The sequence below is a fragment of the Pygocentrus nattereri genome, chromosome 30, assembly GCF_015220715.1.
Source record: "Pygocentrus nattereri isolate fPygNat1 chromosome 30, fPygNat1.pri, whole genome shotgun sequence".
Lineage (NCBI taxonomy): Eukaryota > Metazoa > Chordata > Actinopteri > Characiformes > Serrasalmidae > Pygocentrus > Pygocentrus nattereri.
In genome coordinates this window covers 12,817,127-12,832,500 of record NC_051240.1, presented here as the reverse complement: position 1 = coordinate 12,832,500, position 15,374 = coordinate 12,817,127, and the positions used below count along the sequence as shown (strand labels likewise).

General features: G+C 39.8%; 1 protein-coding gene across 4 annotated transcripts in view; it reads right to left on the bottom strand.

Moving 5' to 3' along the window:
- The window catches only part of kcnh7 (potassium channel, voltage gated eag related subfamily H, member 7), a 60,532-nt gene that overhangs the window by 5,904 nt on the left and 39,254 nt on the right, over positions 1 to 15,374 (bottom strand). For 2 of the 4 annotated variants that reach the window (XM_017703698.2, XM_017703701.2), the window contains 6 exons: positions 8,709 to 9,134; positions 7,718 to 8,117; positions 6,955 to 7,154; positions 4,650 to 4,902; positions 428 to 633; positions 16 to 121 (listed from right to left, as the gene is read on the bottom strand). In XM_017703698.2, the coding sequence (XP_017559187.1) occupies positions 16 to 121; positions 428 to 633; positions 4,650 to 4,902; positions 6,955 to 7,154; positions 7,718 to 8,117; positions 8,709 to 9,134 (1,591 nt within the window). Of the gene's footprint in view, positions 1 to 15; positions 122 to 427; positions 634 to 4,649; positions 4,905 to 6,953; positions 7,155 to 7,717; positions 8,118 to 8,708; positions 9,135 to 15,374 lie in introns of all 4 variants that reach the window. The other 2 variants (XM_017703700.2, XM_017703702.2) reach the window with 2 other exon arrangements.

Below are 15,374 nucleotides of genomic sequence, written 5' to 3'. Positions count from 1 at the left end.
AAGGCACAGCTTTACCTGCAGATGGCTTGCTCTTAAAGCAGGCTTGAGACCTGCTGTTCTCTTCATCCTGGTCTGAGTCACTCACTGCAGTGTACAGATTCCTCTGGCGAACAGTAGTGAACTATATAGAAAAGGATCGTAATAATTAAATAAATAATAAATGTATATTATATGCAGTAAATACACTTATTAAACAAAACATTATATAGCCCATTTTTATAGTTTAACAGGTTTACAAAGTTCTTCACTGGAAGATTAAAACATTGCAATAATAATAAAATTGCCATATATTTTAAAACTTTTAATCGAAGAGAGATCATTTTCAACAAGCCAAAGCCCATGCAAAAGCCGTAATGACTGATAAAAAGCCGTTTACTGTCAGTGTCAGAACAGTACAGTACAGTTTAATGTTGAGATGCAGTTCTACCTTTGCATTGTCATCACGCAGGTTGAATGTGAGATCCAGGTTGGACCAGAAGTAGTCTGCAAACTCTGGGTACATGTCCAGCACCTCCAGCAGCTCCTCTCTTTCCAGAGTGTGGAGATCACAGTAGCTGAGTGCCCGCACATCAGCGTTGGCTTTTCCAGGCTTGGCGTAGAGGTGAATCATCTCACCAAAGATGTCGTTTTTGCCTGTGCCACAAAGAACACAAGAAAGAAGGCTTGAAGGAGGAAGGAATAATGAGAAAAGACAAAACTGTACTCTTTTGTTTGAGTCAACGCTCTTGTTTCCAAATAGTGTCAGCTTCAAATAACATATTCAACAAACTGTAGCAAGTATGTAGTAAAAATTTAAAGAAGCCCACAGGTTCCTCTTTACCTCGAAACCGAATACAGGGGGAGAAAGACATATGCCTGTTAGCTTCTGGCTACCACATTAACGTATTAGAAGACAGCAATGGCATGTCCAGCCATCTTGGTGGACATCACTCTTATACAGTATTTCAGTTGGTGGAACTACAAGAAAACAGCTAAACAATTCTATGTTTGATTTGATTTTGCTATATTATAAACTATAGCATTTGATTTGTCTGTATATACAAGAAACTGTTACTGCTGCTAAGAAACCAGTCTGAATGGATAAAGCAAAACGTCACTATGTCAGTTTCAAATATGATTTTATATATTTAGCACTGCAATTCTTAATGCCAAAGCACAATTCAGGAACACTGATTATTTGTACTGTCTTGAAAACAGTATTAAACCATATTGAATCAAACCATGGATTTTGACTAATCATGCCTTTAAGTTGCAAGTCAGTCAGCGATAGCTATGGGGTGTGACCAGACAATGGCACATTTCAAGTGATCATCCAAACCTAGTGAGTGAATTCTGGCATTCACTGACTAAGACTCATGTGTCCTGTTGTTCTGAAACACGGGCTGACAAAAAGGCCATGGCCTGACATCTCATTTTACAAACCGACAGCACATCAGAGGTCAGAGTGGACCAAGATAAACAGTGGCCATCTGGACTGCTGCCACCTGTCACCGAGTAGGCTCAGGATCATGGCTGGGGTGACAGAGCTGGTAATCCAGAGATCCATAGGGTTTACAGCAAAGTTTCTTATGCCAAGTTTGCTGTGGCCACTACTGAAGCAGTTTGGGCATGTTGATGTAATACACACTGGACTGGTGGTAATAAGTGCTGCCATGTAATAGAGTGTTTGTCTGTGATATCTCATAATAGATTTCTGCTGATAATGAAGTTTCTGCTGAAACCCATGAGCACATATATGAAACAGTAGAAGCTTCTCTCAGCAATTCTGCAAGTTTGCAGAGTGATTTTGCTGAGTTGCATATGCGTATGTGTGTGTGTTACAGCGTCCCCTCGTTCTTTTCCCCTGGCCTTATTATGTCGCTGCTGGCTTGCTCGGAGAATGAGAAATGGGCCGTTTAAATTCGGCTTACCCTGCCCCACCTTGTGTGTGTCTGTGAGAGAAAGACAGAGAGAAAGTGAGAGATTGTCCCAAAGAGAGTGTGTGCATAAGTGTTTGTGTGTTACTGACAGATATAAATATAACTGTTAATAATTTTGAAAAACAACTAGTCTTTGTGGCCACTCCATCATTTTGAGCTGACAATCGGGAAATTTAATGAATAACTTCATGCACCATGTCTTCATGCTCACTGCTTCCCAATCCCCTTTTCTGAACTCCTCTTTTGTAAGCACTGTCTCTCTCTGAGGTATTCTGAACATATCCTGCTAAAAAAGAGTTGCTTGCCCACTAAGTGTGTTTGTGTTTACAGTAAATTGCAGTCACAGCCCATTTTCTACTGACTGTTTTAAATCTGACTAGAATAAACAAAAAGCCGTAATAGAACAGAACCCAAAAATCTTGACTTCGGCAGTCCAGCAGGTGGCTGAGTCTAAAGTAGGCCTGACATGACAATAGGGACAGCTGAAGGCAGTGACATGAGTCAAAAAGTCATAACCTATTATGGTACTATCTTTGTTATTTTACTTGCTACAGTAAAAGCCGGATGCTTATGAGCATCAGCCTGAACAACAGTATGCAGTAGGTCATGTTCTTAATTTATTTTCTTGAATGACAAGGCGTGAAGCAAGCATGGAGTACCAGAAGAACTCCTGGTGGGCCGCTCTAGCTGTTGGACATGCTGCTGGTCCACAGACAAAAAGACACAGTCCAAAGTAGAAACCAAATGTACGGAGGGAAGAGAAAAATGATAGGAAATGGCCAAATGTGCACCTTTAAAAAAAGGTGGAGAGGGGGCTGAAAGATTATGCAAAAATCACTTGAGGCAGTAAAATGCGAAAAGATCAGGGCACTATTTGAAGCAGTAGTACTAGTAGTAGCAGTAGTAGTGAAGTACAACATCTTGTTTTCAAATGACAATGTTGCTTATTATCCTGGTGCACTGACTAAGAAAGCTTGTCAACTAACAGCTACACTGGTAACAGGAAGGGCTGAGTTGAAATTTCAGTTATACAGACAACTGACCAGCTATTTTGGTACTTGGATTATTAGTTAGCTAGAGATAAAAACTCATCTAGATGCTGCTAGCTAATTAACTGTGTTTTACACCGTGCTGTTCAGAACTACTGGTCACTGTGAATGCTGGCAAGAACCTCAGCATGTCTAGAGAACACAGAGTGTTCCTCTCTGCCAAACCACCATGCAAGCACCTGGCTGGTTGACATGTTGCTTAGCAACGAAAGAGGCGAGAAACCATGCTGGCCGTCCTTTCCAATGGCAACACGGCCAAATGTGCTCCCAAGAACTCTTTGCTATGGTGCACAGTACAGCTACAACTCAGCCTGAACTGAGCTAGAAGGCTACCTCTGCCTTGGACAGCAGGACATGAAGAACATGTTCTTTAAGTGTTTTTTTTTTTTTCCACCCTTAGGCTGTAAAACCAGACAACTGTTATAACACCAGCCCTCAAACACAACCAGGTATACAAGAGATTATATCATTATGTCTAGATTATTATTTTTATTGTATGACAAGTAAACAACTGCAGGCTATGTAACTGTTCAGATTGTTTTTTTTCTCATTTTTCTCATTTTTTGTTTGTTTTTCCTTAAGTGCTTTCACTAGAAGTCTGCCATTTCTGAAGTTTGACACAACATTACATCACAAATTCTACTCCTGTGCAGTAGCTGTAAACCGAGCAGCGGAAACAAACCCAGCTCAGGCCCAGATACTGTCAGCTTCCATTACCTGTCCCTTTTATTATGGATTATAATGTTAAACTTTTAAGTTTTAATGTCCACAGATTGAGACATAGATGCAAGTTAACACCGAGAGCGTTAATGAAAACATTCCTGCATTCACGATTATTTCCGCATGCAATATGTGCATAACAAAGTCTTGTTTTCGGGGTAGGTTATAAAAGTAGGTAGGTTATTTTGTGATTTTTGTTAGAAATACTTCAAAAATAACATTTTTAAAGGAAAAAAGAATTTAATAAGTTCTCTCATTGACTGAGGGGGTGTAATTAGGGTAAGTTCCTAGCACACCTCACAAGCCAGTACTGGCCCATATTAGTAGAACGCATTAATTAGAATTAATCAAATAAAGGACCTATTTTCACCATGCATTTATTTCACTGTATTGTGAGCAGATTACTGTAGGATCACTCCAACCACATTTGAAGGTGGTCAGAGGTCTTGACTACATGTAATGTAGGTGTAGCCAGAATGTATTTTCATTATCTGTATACAATTACATGAGCGGATATTCATCTGCTGACCACTGACTAGCAAGTGAGAGAATAAACAGCAAACAAAGGATGGAGGATATGCAAGACTAAATCAGTCCTAAACCAAGTGCCTTTATGCACTCCAGGCCAAAGAAGGCATCCATGCTAAGGTGGTCCACTGCATAAAGAACAAAATGTTCATTTCAAAAATTTTCATAGCAAAAACTGCAGACATGTTTAAATTTCTATGTTAGTGTCTTTATTTAGTAATTAATCCCATCAGTATCTGCCTCTGTGTCAGTCTCAGTAGACACAGACACTCTTAATTTACTAGTCTTACTGTGTTTCTTTACCACAATTTTCACTTGTAATTACACCTCAGCAAAAGAGCATCATTTGCTATTCACAGTGGTACTTTTTTTTCATTTGTTTACTCAAACTACTTGGCCATAAAACCAATTCTGATTATGATATGAAACTCACCCAGAATGGCTACTACTATGTCATCCTTCAAAATCTCTATAGATCCACGGGCCAGGAAGTAGAGAGCTGTGAGCACATCCCCACAATGTACCAAGGTATCACCCGGCGGGGCGTGAGTGGTCTTAAAGCGCATGGCCAATGCTCGTAAACACCCTTTACTGGCTCCCTTGAAGGCTTTGCAGCTCTGGAGCAAAGACTGATTGAGATGCAGACAGATATCAGCCTGCAGACACTCCGGGAAACCCTTCAGCACCTGCAGAGAGATAGATAGATCCATGTGGAGGAGAGAGATAGGACAGTTAATGCAGGCATTCTGAAAAGATGGCAGAGCTCAGCATGCACCTGCTTCAGACCGTTCAATTCTAAGTAAAAGCTATACACCCTTTATCACAGTACTTTCTTCGGAGAGGGAATTTCTGGCCTTAATAAGGTTTGGCTTTGTTTTGTTTCTCCAGTTGACAGAGTTGAAAAAACAGAGATTAAGGAAATGAAAGACACAGCACAATTGCCATTTGTGTTGTCCTTTGGTTTTCAAAACTTTTCTCTTGTCTGTATAAGGTTTTTCTGTTTATGTTTTAAAGTATAATTTTATATTAAAGAACCCACATCCTAAATTCTTGATCTTAATTTTACCTCATCAGGTCCCTTTATAAAGTTTGTGTGGTTATATGTATCAAAAACAAATGTAACTTGTTCATATATGAGCATTTTCTCACCTCACTGTATCCCTTAATTAAACAGGCTGTTTTTGTTACAGTGCCTTGAAGACATATGTAAATAACTTCTGTTCTAATTGGCTGCAGGTCAGGCCTATACTGTGCCTCATTCAAAAAACAGTCCAGGCTGAACACTCTTTATATGTTCAGGATGTATATCTGGAGTTAAACTGCAGTAGACAGAATAGGCAGATTTAAGCCAATGTGTGGGTTTTGGTGACCTCACAAAAACTAAGAGTTACAAACAAGCTGCTTTTGTAGCTTAGTTTCCATATAAGAAATGAATGGACTGGAGAATGGACAGAAAATTACATTTTAACAGTGTATGCATGCTACATGAAACTATCTCACTTAAAATAGTAAATAAAATCTGCCTTCTCATGATATGGAACCCTTAATTAGCAAAAAAAGTGTTTAAAAGAAATTTTAAATTCTGGACTTACCTGTGAACCAGATCCTACAATTTACATTCCGCAGTACAGCAGACTGGCATAACACCCACACTCACGGTTACCGCTCTGGCTAAAGAAAGGTACGCTGTGAATAGTACTGATTTGTTCGTTTAGAACGTGCCTATGGTTGTATGTTACTACAACATATGGTTGTAGCATGAGAAGAGACAGTATGACTATAAGACAGGAGAGAACTTGAGTGGCTTCTAATTTGAGCCAAAAGGCTAAATCCCCTTTTTGATGAAAAGAGATGACAAACACAGGGAGGAGATGGGGCAGTGTTGAGGTACAAAAAAACTTTGGGAAATGGAAAGTAGAGATGGAATTTTATAGGAAGTTACATTGGGAGGAGGAGCTTCAGGCATGGTCCTCCTCGCAAACATTAGTCCTGCATTTTGAACTAATGGTGAAATGGTGTCTAGCACATGACCTTCAAAACAAGTGCCAAGTATATGTATATTTTTATACTTTTGTTGGAAGAAGGCTGTGTGACAACACCTTTAGTACTAGAGCAAGACAGAGGAGATTTGGAAAGGAAAGGGTTAACATCATTTGGCAAGTGCAGGTGTCAGCAGCAAGTTCACAAGTGGCAGTGCAAATGGCACCATGCCAGCCTCAATGCCCTCTCCAGCTGGCCTTGTTAATGAAGAATCTGCTTAATGATTCTCCTTTAGATTCTGTTCAGCTGACATTACTGTTAACAGTGTGCAGAAATCATATTTCAGTTTAAACACATAAGTCATATTTGGATGTAACACTACACATGCATTATATATAATAATACCACAGTAAACACACATAATGTACACAGCATAGAAGACAACTGACATCACTCAGTCTAACAAACTAGTGCTGTATGATGTGAGGCAAACATATTTAATATATTCTCTGAACAGTTATTTGTACCTCCTGTTCTTACCGGAGTATTGAAATCCCAAGGACGCAGACAAGAGAGAGACAGACACAGATCAGCTTGAAGCAATAAATACTGTTACAACCTCACAATCTAATAACAGAAATTCAGTGAAAGATGTATGACTCATGCCAATTGTGATCTAGTTTTAGAAGGGATAAAAAAGGGACCTGAGAACAAATAAATGCACAAACATGAGCACACACATTCTCTCGCTCATATACCATGTTCATGTCGATGCCATTGGTGTAAGTCCATGCGTGTTGGAAATATTCCTCCAGTCTCTGCCTGAGCGGGTTGGGAATCTGGTGGAAGCGGATGAACTCTTTAACCCGGAGCATCTGCAGGTGGTAGCGTGCTGTTCCTGAGTACAGCCGCTGGATGATGGCCGACACGTTTCCAAAGATGCTGGCGTACATCAGGGCTGGGAGCAGAGGTCAAGAGAAGGGATGATTAAGATTATTCCCAGAGTTTACAGGAAAATGTAAAACTTGTTTGTACTACTTAAAACAATGTGAAACACTGCTAAATTCTGATTAACTACAAAAATAATAAGGATGACAACCAAGTGTACCCCTCCACCCACACCCCCTTGCACTAGCCACTTCATTAAATGGCAGCCTCTTTCTCTGGAATGTCCACTCAGCAATTTTTATTATTACTATTATACTGTTATCTATAATGGTCTACATATCATTTGCACCAGGCTACACTGATGTAATGGTTTACTCAGCATTATTCACATGCTAATACATTACACTCTCTGCCTCTTGTCCTATATATTTGTTATCCAAGATTTATTGTGGCACTTTGAGCCTAGTTTTGCACTACTGCAGACTACTGGACCATCTTGTTTAATTGTAGCATGAACAATCCATGTGAACCCCACATTTCTTCTACACAGTCTTGGTCACTGGTACTGTTTTGTCTTCAAACCTTTATTCATGTCAGCTCTAAATTGGAGAGATGATTCTTGTTGCTACTCACATCCTATAAGCATGACACAGATGGAAAAGATCTTCTCTGAGTTGGTGTTCGGGGAGACATTTCCGAAGCCCACACTCGTCAGACTGCTGAATGTAAAATAGAGCGCAGTGACATACTTGTCTTTGATCGATGGACCCGAAGAGGGGTCACTGTAGTTGTACTGTTTCCCGATGGACATGCCCAGGTTGTCCAGCCAGCCAATGGTGTGCTCCAGATAGGGCTTCTCTACATTGCCAATGGCATACCATATACAGGCCAGCCAGTGAGCAATCAGAGCAAATATACACATAAGAAGCATAAGAACTGCAGCACCGTACTCCGAGTAACGGTCCAGTTTACGTGCCACGCGGACCAATCGCAGAAGCCGAGCTGTCTTCAGCAGACCAATTAGAGTTGTAGTCTGTAGGGGAGGACAGAAGAGTGAAAACATAACTTTCTTTAAATCTTCATACTGAATCCATAAACTCATTTCTGACCCTCTACCCTCTACTTTTCTTTTTTAGGTTGAAAATAATAAGTATATTCATAAAATAATAACATTATAAAATGTTTAATAGTAATTTTGTGTAATGCCAAACTTTCATGAGTATAAATCAATACATTTAATTTTATTGATTTTATTTTATAACTGTATTCTTGTTGCCTGTCAAGGGTGTATCCAGCCTTCCGCCCTATGATCACTGGGATAGGCTTCAGTACCCCCATGACCCAGAAGGATAAACGCTTTAGAAAATGTCACTAACAAGGTATTTATGAAGTTTGTCAAATCTTTGCATTTAAGGATTAAGTATTTTTTCTTCTTAAACTAAAATGAGTTTTAAAATGAGCTAAATTGATTTAAGCAGAGCAGAGAGGTCACTAAATGGTGTAGTGTTCAGCCTGTGAACATTTGCATTTGAAGGACAGTGTCTAAAACGGTAGCGGTTAAAGGTGGTCCAATTGAAAACTGATATCAATTTCCACCTAACACAAGTACACAAACATATCTCACCTCCTCTGACCCTGATCCGAATATGAGAAGGTCAAAGGGAATGGCTGCCACCATATCTATGAGGAACCAGCCTTTAAAATAGTGCACTGCGATTTTGGCTGGGTGACTGACAACCTCCTCGTTGGTGTTGACATATGTCGTGCGGAAGTTGATAAGGATGTCCACGATGAACATGATGTCCACAATCAGGTCCACCACATTAAGTGGGCTGCAGGAGTAGCCGCACTCACGCCTCTTCTGCTCCTCTAAGTCGTTGAGCAGAAAAGCGGCACTGTAGGGTGTGAAGATGGCTGTGTAGATGACCAGCAGCAGGATCAGCCAATCCCACACTGCCTTGAAGGGGCTGTAATGCAGGATAGTGAACTTGTTGATTCGTGGTGTCTGGAGCTTGTATTCTGGAAGCACATCAGCGCCTAGCGACAACACCTGAGGTGGAGAGAAGGGAGAGTGTAACCATGGCTACGCCTCTACACAACGCCCAATCAACTGCAATGTTAGCAGCATGGCAACCATGGCAACGATGAAGTAAATGCAACATGAAGAGGAGAATTATGTAGTCACTGGTACCTGAGGCACAGCAGGAAAAATATCATGTTAATTAAATTAAAATGTGACCCACATTCCTGTCATCTATTGTGGGGAAAAGGTCATAACAGCATTTTAAGACATTTTAATCTGAAACTATGCATTGACATTATACTATACTATGCATTATAAACATGAATATGTGTTTAAAAAATCTTACATACATCATAAAGCAGAAAAAGAGACTGGAAAAAACTCAAACTTAAAATAAATCAAATGTTAATTATAGACAGTACTGTGCAACTGCCAGAGACTATCCTACAATTATTTAACTTCCAGCCAAAATAGCTATTAAGTACAAGTTATTATTTTTTCAGATGCCATTTATGGGAAAATAATCCACTTTTATAAAGGAGGGTAAAGTCAAAGGAATAACAGGTGAAAAAACAGGAGTTTCCAAAACTGGAGTTCAAAATTTTATTCAAAGACATGATGACACTGGAACCCTTGCCAACCTGATAGACCTCCAAAACTGTCACTATAAGATAAACAGTCCTTAATGCTTTCATCTTTGAGAGAGAGAGGAGAAGGATGCAAAGGGTGGACACAATAAATAATGGACGGTTTAACATATTTAGTTTGTTGAGGTGTTTGTGTACTCATCTGTTAAATATGTGCTTTCCACTTTTTATTCTGGCACTGAAACATTAAAAATTAATGAATAAAACTTACATTTGATTGGAAATTAAAGGTGCTAAATACAACATTTTAAACATTAAAATAGCGTCAATTTGCTATGTAATGTGTGTATGCATGTATGTGTTGTGTGTGTTGTAATCAGAGCATCTTTTTTGCTTTTTTTTTTTGTTAGTTCTGCCCTGTGAATTTGTTGGCCCTCCCCATGTCTTGTTTTGCCCTCCTTGAGAGACAAAGACAGTGGCCATCCAAAGTGCAAAGTGTAGTAGGAACGTTCAGAAGAAAGCAACCTTCCAAATCTACCTCCTCTTTAAAGTTGACAAAACTGAAGTTGGCTTCCTTTTTACATTTTCCCATTCCATCTAAAATTGTCCTACAGTTCCACTCTTCGCCTGAGGTGCCGGAATTTAACTGCTGTACCACTTGAGATGGAACAAGAAAATTCGAACAAGAAGATGGGGAAAAGGAAGCTGAATTCACTTTCAAGAGAGTTGAAAAGCATGAAAAAAGATGAGGAGGTTGCTTTGTTTGTCAGGTGGGCGACATTGACTTATTTTTGTTGTTTCACAGAACCAGTAGGTCAGGTCTGTTTTGTCCTGTAGCAGCAACTGTAGCAGTCTTTAGAAGTTTGTTAACCCAGTCAACCTAGCTAAAGTTAGTGACATTATTTGCTAAATTTGCTCTAACATTATATCATGGGATTTGTCCATACAACATTTGCGGAGCATTTTAAGGCCACAAAGATCTAAAAAAAAAAAAAGTTTTCTAGCCTAGTATCATTTACCTTAGCAATGTGCATCCATTACTTTGGGGAAAGTATTGACAGTATTTCTTCAGAACTGTATACTGTATCTTTAAATAAATGAACAATGGTCTCTGACTTTTGCACAGAGCTGTAAATTATATAATAAAAATCGAAACAGCAGTAATAACAATATCAAATGTCTTTTTCAGTTTTTCTACTCGTTGGTTGCAGTGACAAACCTGTGTGTCCTGGTGTGTATGAACATGCCTAATTTTCCCCGAACACCTTGGCTAAGGCGTATATAAAGCTGCTATGGTCTGGGCACTTAAAGTGTTTGACAGCGTGTGGGAGGGGATCCTTTAGGACAGTCCCAATGTAACACTGATAATTACAATAGCCATTCTCCCCTCAACTACAGAGCGAGAGAGAGAAGGGGGAAGAGAGAGAGAGAGAGAGAGAAAGAGTGAGTGAGAGAGAGAGAGAGAGAGAGAGAGAGAGAGAGAGAGATGAGGGAGATGGAGAGAAAGAAAGACAGAGAGAGAGAGAGACAGACAGAGATTCTGAAGGCATGGCAATTACTGTCACAGAAAGCAGGAGGAAACTGTCAGGAATAGGATTGTCCTCTCATCCCTCCTTCTCTCTGTGTGCTTCTCTTGGAATAATCTGCAGTCTTTGGCAGTAAAGAGGTCAAAGGTTGTGCTTTAAATAGACTCTTCCCTCTGATGAAGCACTGCAAAGGAGGAAGTGAAAATGAGTAGGCACATCATCTAATTATGCACATGACCTATCACGAGTCTGACCGCCTTCCATTCCCAACCTGATCAAAGGCTTCTTCATTGTTGTGGCTGATATGATATGATCTGTTATGATAAACTGCTTTGTTACCAGAATAGTAACAACTGTGAATAAATACGGTATATGTCTTTTCATCACTTAACAAACTTTTTTGAGGAGAGTGTGTCTGAAAGGGTACACTGTGTGTTTGTGTGTGGTGGGGCTACTTTATGCTGTGGATAAATAAATAATTCTGATTTAATAATTAATCACAAATTCTATGCCGTAATTGAGCCCTCTCTTTCAAAATAACTGAAAGCCTCTGAATCTGTGGCGCATATGCATGTGTGTGTGCGTATGTGTGTACATGTTTATCAGATTTTCATTGCTACTCAGCATGTATGTGGTAATCTGTGCATACTGTCTTTCCTCTAATGAATCTTTCATTGCAAATAATCACATATGAAAATCTCCTGCCTCAAGAGTTTTTAGACATACACTCACCAAGCACTTTCTTAGGAACGCTTCCTTGTATCTATACTCACTGACTCACTGAGTGCTTTGTAGTTCTACAGTGAAAGACTATAGTCCATCTCTTTCTTAGCATACTTTATTAACCCCTTTCACCCTGTTCTTCAATGGTCAGGACCCCTACAGGACCACCACAGAGCAGGTATTGTTTGGGTGGTGGATCATTCTCCGCACTGCAGTAACATTAATGTGGTGGTGGTGTGTTAGTGTGTGTTGTGAGTGGATCGGACACAGCAGTGCTGCTGGAGTTTTTAAACACCTCAGTGTCACTGCTAGACTGAGAATAGTCCACCAGCCAACAATACCCAGCAAACAGTGTCCTGTGGGCTGCAACCTGTGACCTCTGATGAATGACTTGAGGATGACCAATACAATGCAGTAACAGATGATCTTTTGTATCTGACTTCACATCTACATGGTGGAACAACAAGGTACATGTGTCTAATACAGTGGGCAGTGAGTGGAAACAGTGTTTAAAAACTCCAGCAGCACTGCTGTGTCTGATTCACTCATACCAGCACAACACACCACCACCACATCAGCGTCACTGCAGTGCTGAGAATGATCCACCATCTAAATTATACCTGCTCTGTGGTGGTCCTGACCATTGAAAAATAGGGCGAAAGGGGGCTTACAGATGAACTACTGTTTGAAATTGCAGAACTACAAAGTGCTCCTGTACAGAAAGTGGAGAAGTGGAGATGATAAAATAGACAATGAGTGTAGGTATAAGGAAGTGTTCCTAATAGTGCTCAGTGAGCATATTTTGAAGCTCCCTTTTACCTGTTCACTACTGAATTTTTTTTCGCAAAAAGGTAGATGAATGCAACTCAGATGAATTCACGTACAAACCAAAGTGGTTGTGTGGTTTACGTGTAACTTCCCATTTTGCTATATTATTCAAATACAATTAAATAATTACTCAGGATGTACATTCTGATTAATTGTAAAATTTGAGTGTGTTTAAGATATAGTGAATGGATCATTTATCTTTGGGGGAAAAAAAAAACATTAACCCTCTGGGGTCCACAAACTTGTCTACAGGTCAAATTCAAAGTTTTTATACATGCTTCTCTTTCTTTTTTATTTTTTGTAAAATACTATTTGAGGAGGACTAGGAAATCAAGATGCTCAGTTTTGTTGGAGGCTAACGTCAGACTCAACCCCAATGTTTGGAAGGCTCGTCTTGAGACCAGCGAGGCCTCCTGTGTAGCTGGAACAGTCAGTTTTCTCAAACCTGTGGAAGGTCATGGGAAACACAGTGTGTTAGGCAACGGGGCCACTGGCTCCTGGGCAGCTTCCATGCTGAGCAGAGGTCACCTGACCCAGGCCAGACCTCTGAAACTAACACTGGGGACTTTTATGATAACACTCGCACCTATGGATCCCACCACCTCTTCAACCTAAACTCACCATCAGCAACAGATTCAAAGTACTTCTCTCTTATCCCCTGCTCATCCCTTCACCAATTTTTCAGTAACTGGTGACTCAGTTGTGCAGAACGTGAACTTGGCTGCAGCTACAGAGCTGTTGTAAAATGGTCAAACAACTTCCAGAGTTGTAGTTTCTGGCCCACTGCCAACATTTAGAAGAGGAAAGGAGATTTTTCGCAAGCATTATGCTCTATACGAGTGGCTGAAGAGGTGGACTGAGGGCAATAATTTGGGTTTTACTGACAATTTGAACACTTTTTGGGAAAGACCTTGTTCTGATAGAGATGGACTGTACCTAAAAATGTTTTCACACTTGGGCCATTTCAGCATCTGAAGTGGACTCAGACTGCTGAGTCATGGTTTATTTTGCATATGTGAACATGTGAACAATGAACTTAGACCCCTCCAAACGGCCCCAAAAAATAAACCGAACTGAGACCACCTCTCGAGAGGTAGTTTGTTTTGTGGCTCAATTAATTTGTGCATTTTAAAAACAAAACGGCCCTAGTCCATTTTAGCTTTGCTTTATGGTAAAGACCTCGAGGCTCAGCAAACACACAATGACAGTCTTCAGCAGGTTAAACAGACCAAAGATCATTTTCTACTCAGGATAAAGTCTGTCCATGATCTGAGACAGACAGCAGCGCTGACGTAATGGCCACCAGAGCCATTTTTCCAATTTCCAACTTCGGCCAATCATTTCAGCACGGCCAATAGGAAAGCAGCAAGCGGGTCTGGTGGTTCTTCTCGTCACCTGATAGGTCAGATTTATCAGAGATAAATGTGCACACCGCGATTGATTTGGAAAGGGTCCAAGTTCTAATGGAGTGGTCTGAAAGAAAAACCGACCAGAAAGAAAACCGAGTCCTCTTTATAGTTAATTTACATTGTGAACACAAAAAGAACTGAGGCCATTTGCAGTTGGTTCGCTTCCTGGTTCACTTTACAGAACTCGGTTTGGTTCTTTTAAAACTAACTATATGTGAAAACACTGTACGTTACCACACCTCTACATTTTTATAAACAAACTATATAAAGGCCATCAGTAAATTATGACGTGAAAATAAAGAAGTAAACAAAATTGACAGCAACTCTATTCAAACTACAGTCAGTAAGCACTTGCAATGCAGCACATACTACAGAACTAAAAGGAATAAATACTTGAAGTTAGTTGTTTGTAACCTTTGTAAATGTTTGTAAATTTTCAAAAACCTTTCAAAACCTGCCAGATTGTATGTGACTCATATCCAGAGTTATAACTCTATGAAGAAGGGTTGACAAATACATCAACTGCAAAATGAGCAGATATGTGCAAGTGGTTGGATTTGTGTGCCTGTCTACATTTTGTGTTTCCGCTAGGGACTTAACCATCATATGGAAACCCTTCATTCTCAATTTAGTCAGCATCTGAGACACGTGAAATGACACATAAAGTTTACAACTGCAACAGCGACAGCAACAAGACGGGGTTTATAAACATGGGTTTATATCATGTTATATGCAAGCAACACTGATGATGCAAATTTAAGAACATATGCAAAAATATTAAAACCTTAAACCCCAGAAGGTTAAATGTAGGACTGTCGGCTTATATTTTAGGAGGCAGCACTGATGTTGCACAAAAATGTAGCAGCATATAGGGGTATATTAACACACTCAACACACACGTTAATGCATAGCAGAGCGAAATAGCTAAGTGTAAAATAATATACATACTTGCTAACATGAGTAAACTCGCCACATCCTATAGTCCTGTTATAACAGAAATTTCACTGAACAGTTAGTACATATATTTTCTCCTGTCTGTATCTTCCCGTGACAAAATGTGAGAAGTACCCAAATAGTGATTTCAGTATTTGAATACTGCCATCTTGATCGGTTAACCAAATACTTGATTACCCATGTACATCCTTTTCAATTACACATTTTAATTACTAAGTGAGTTATTCAATTAACTACATT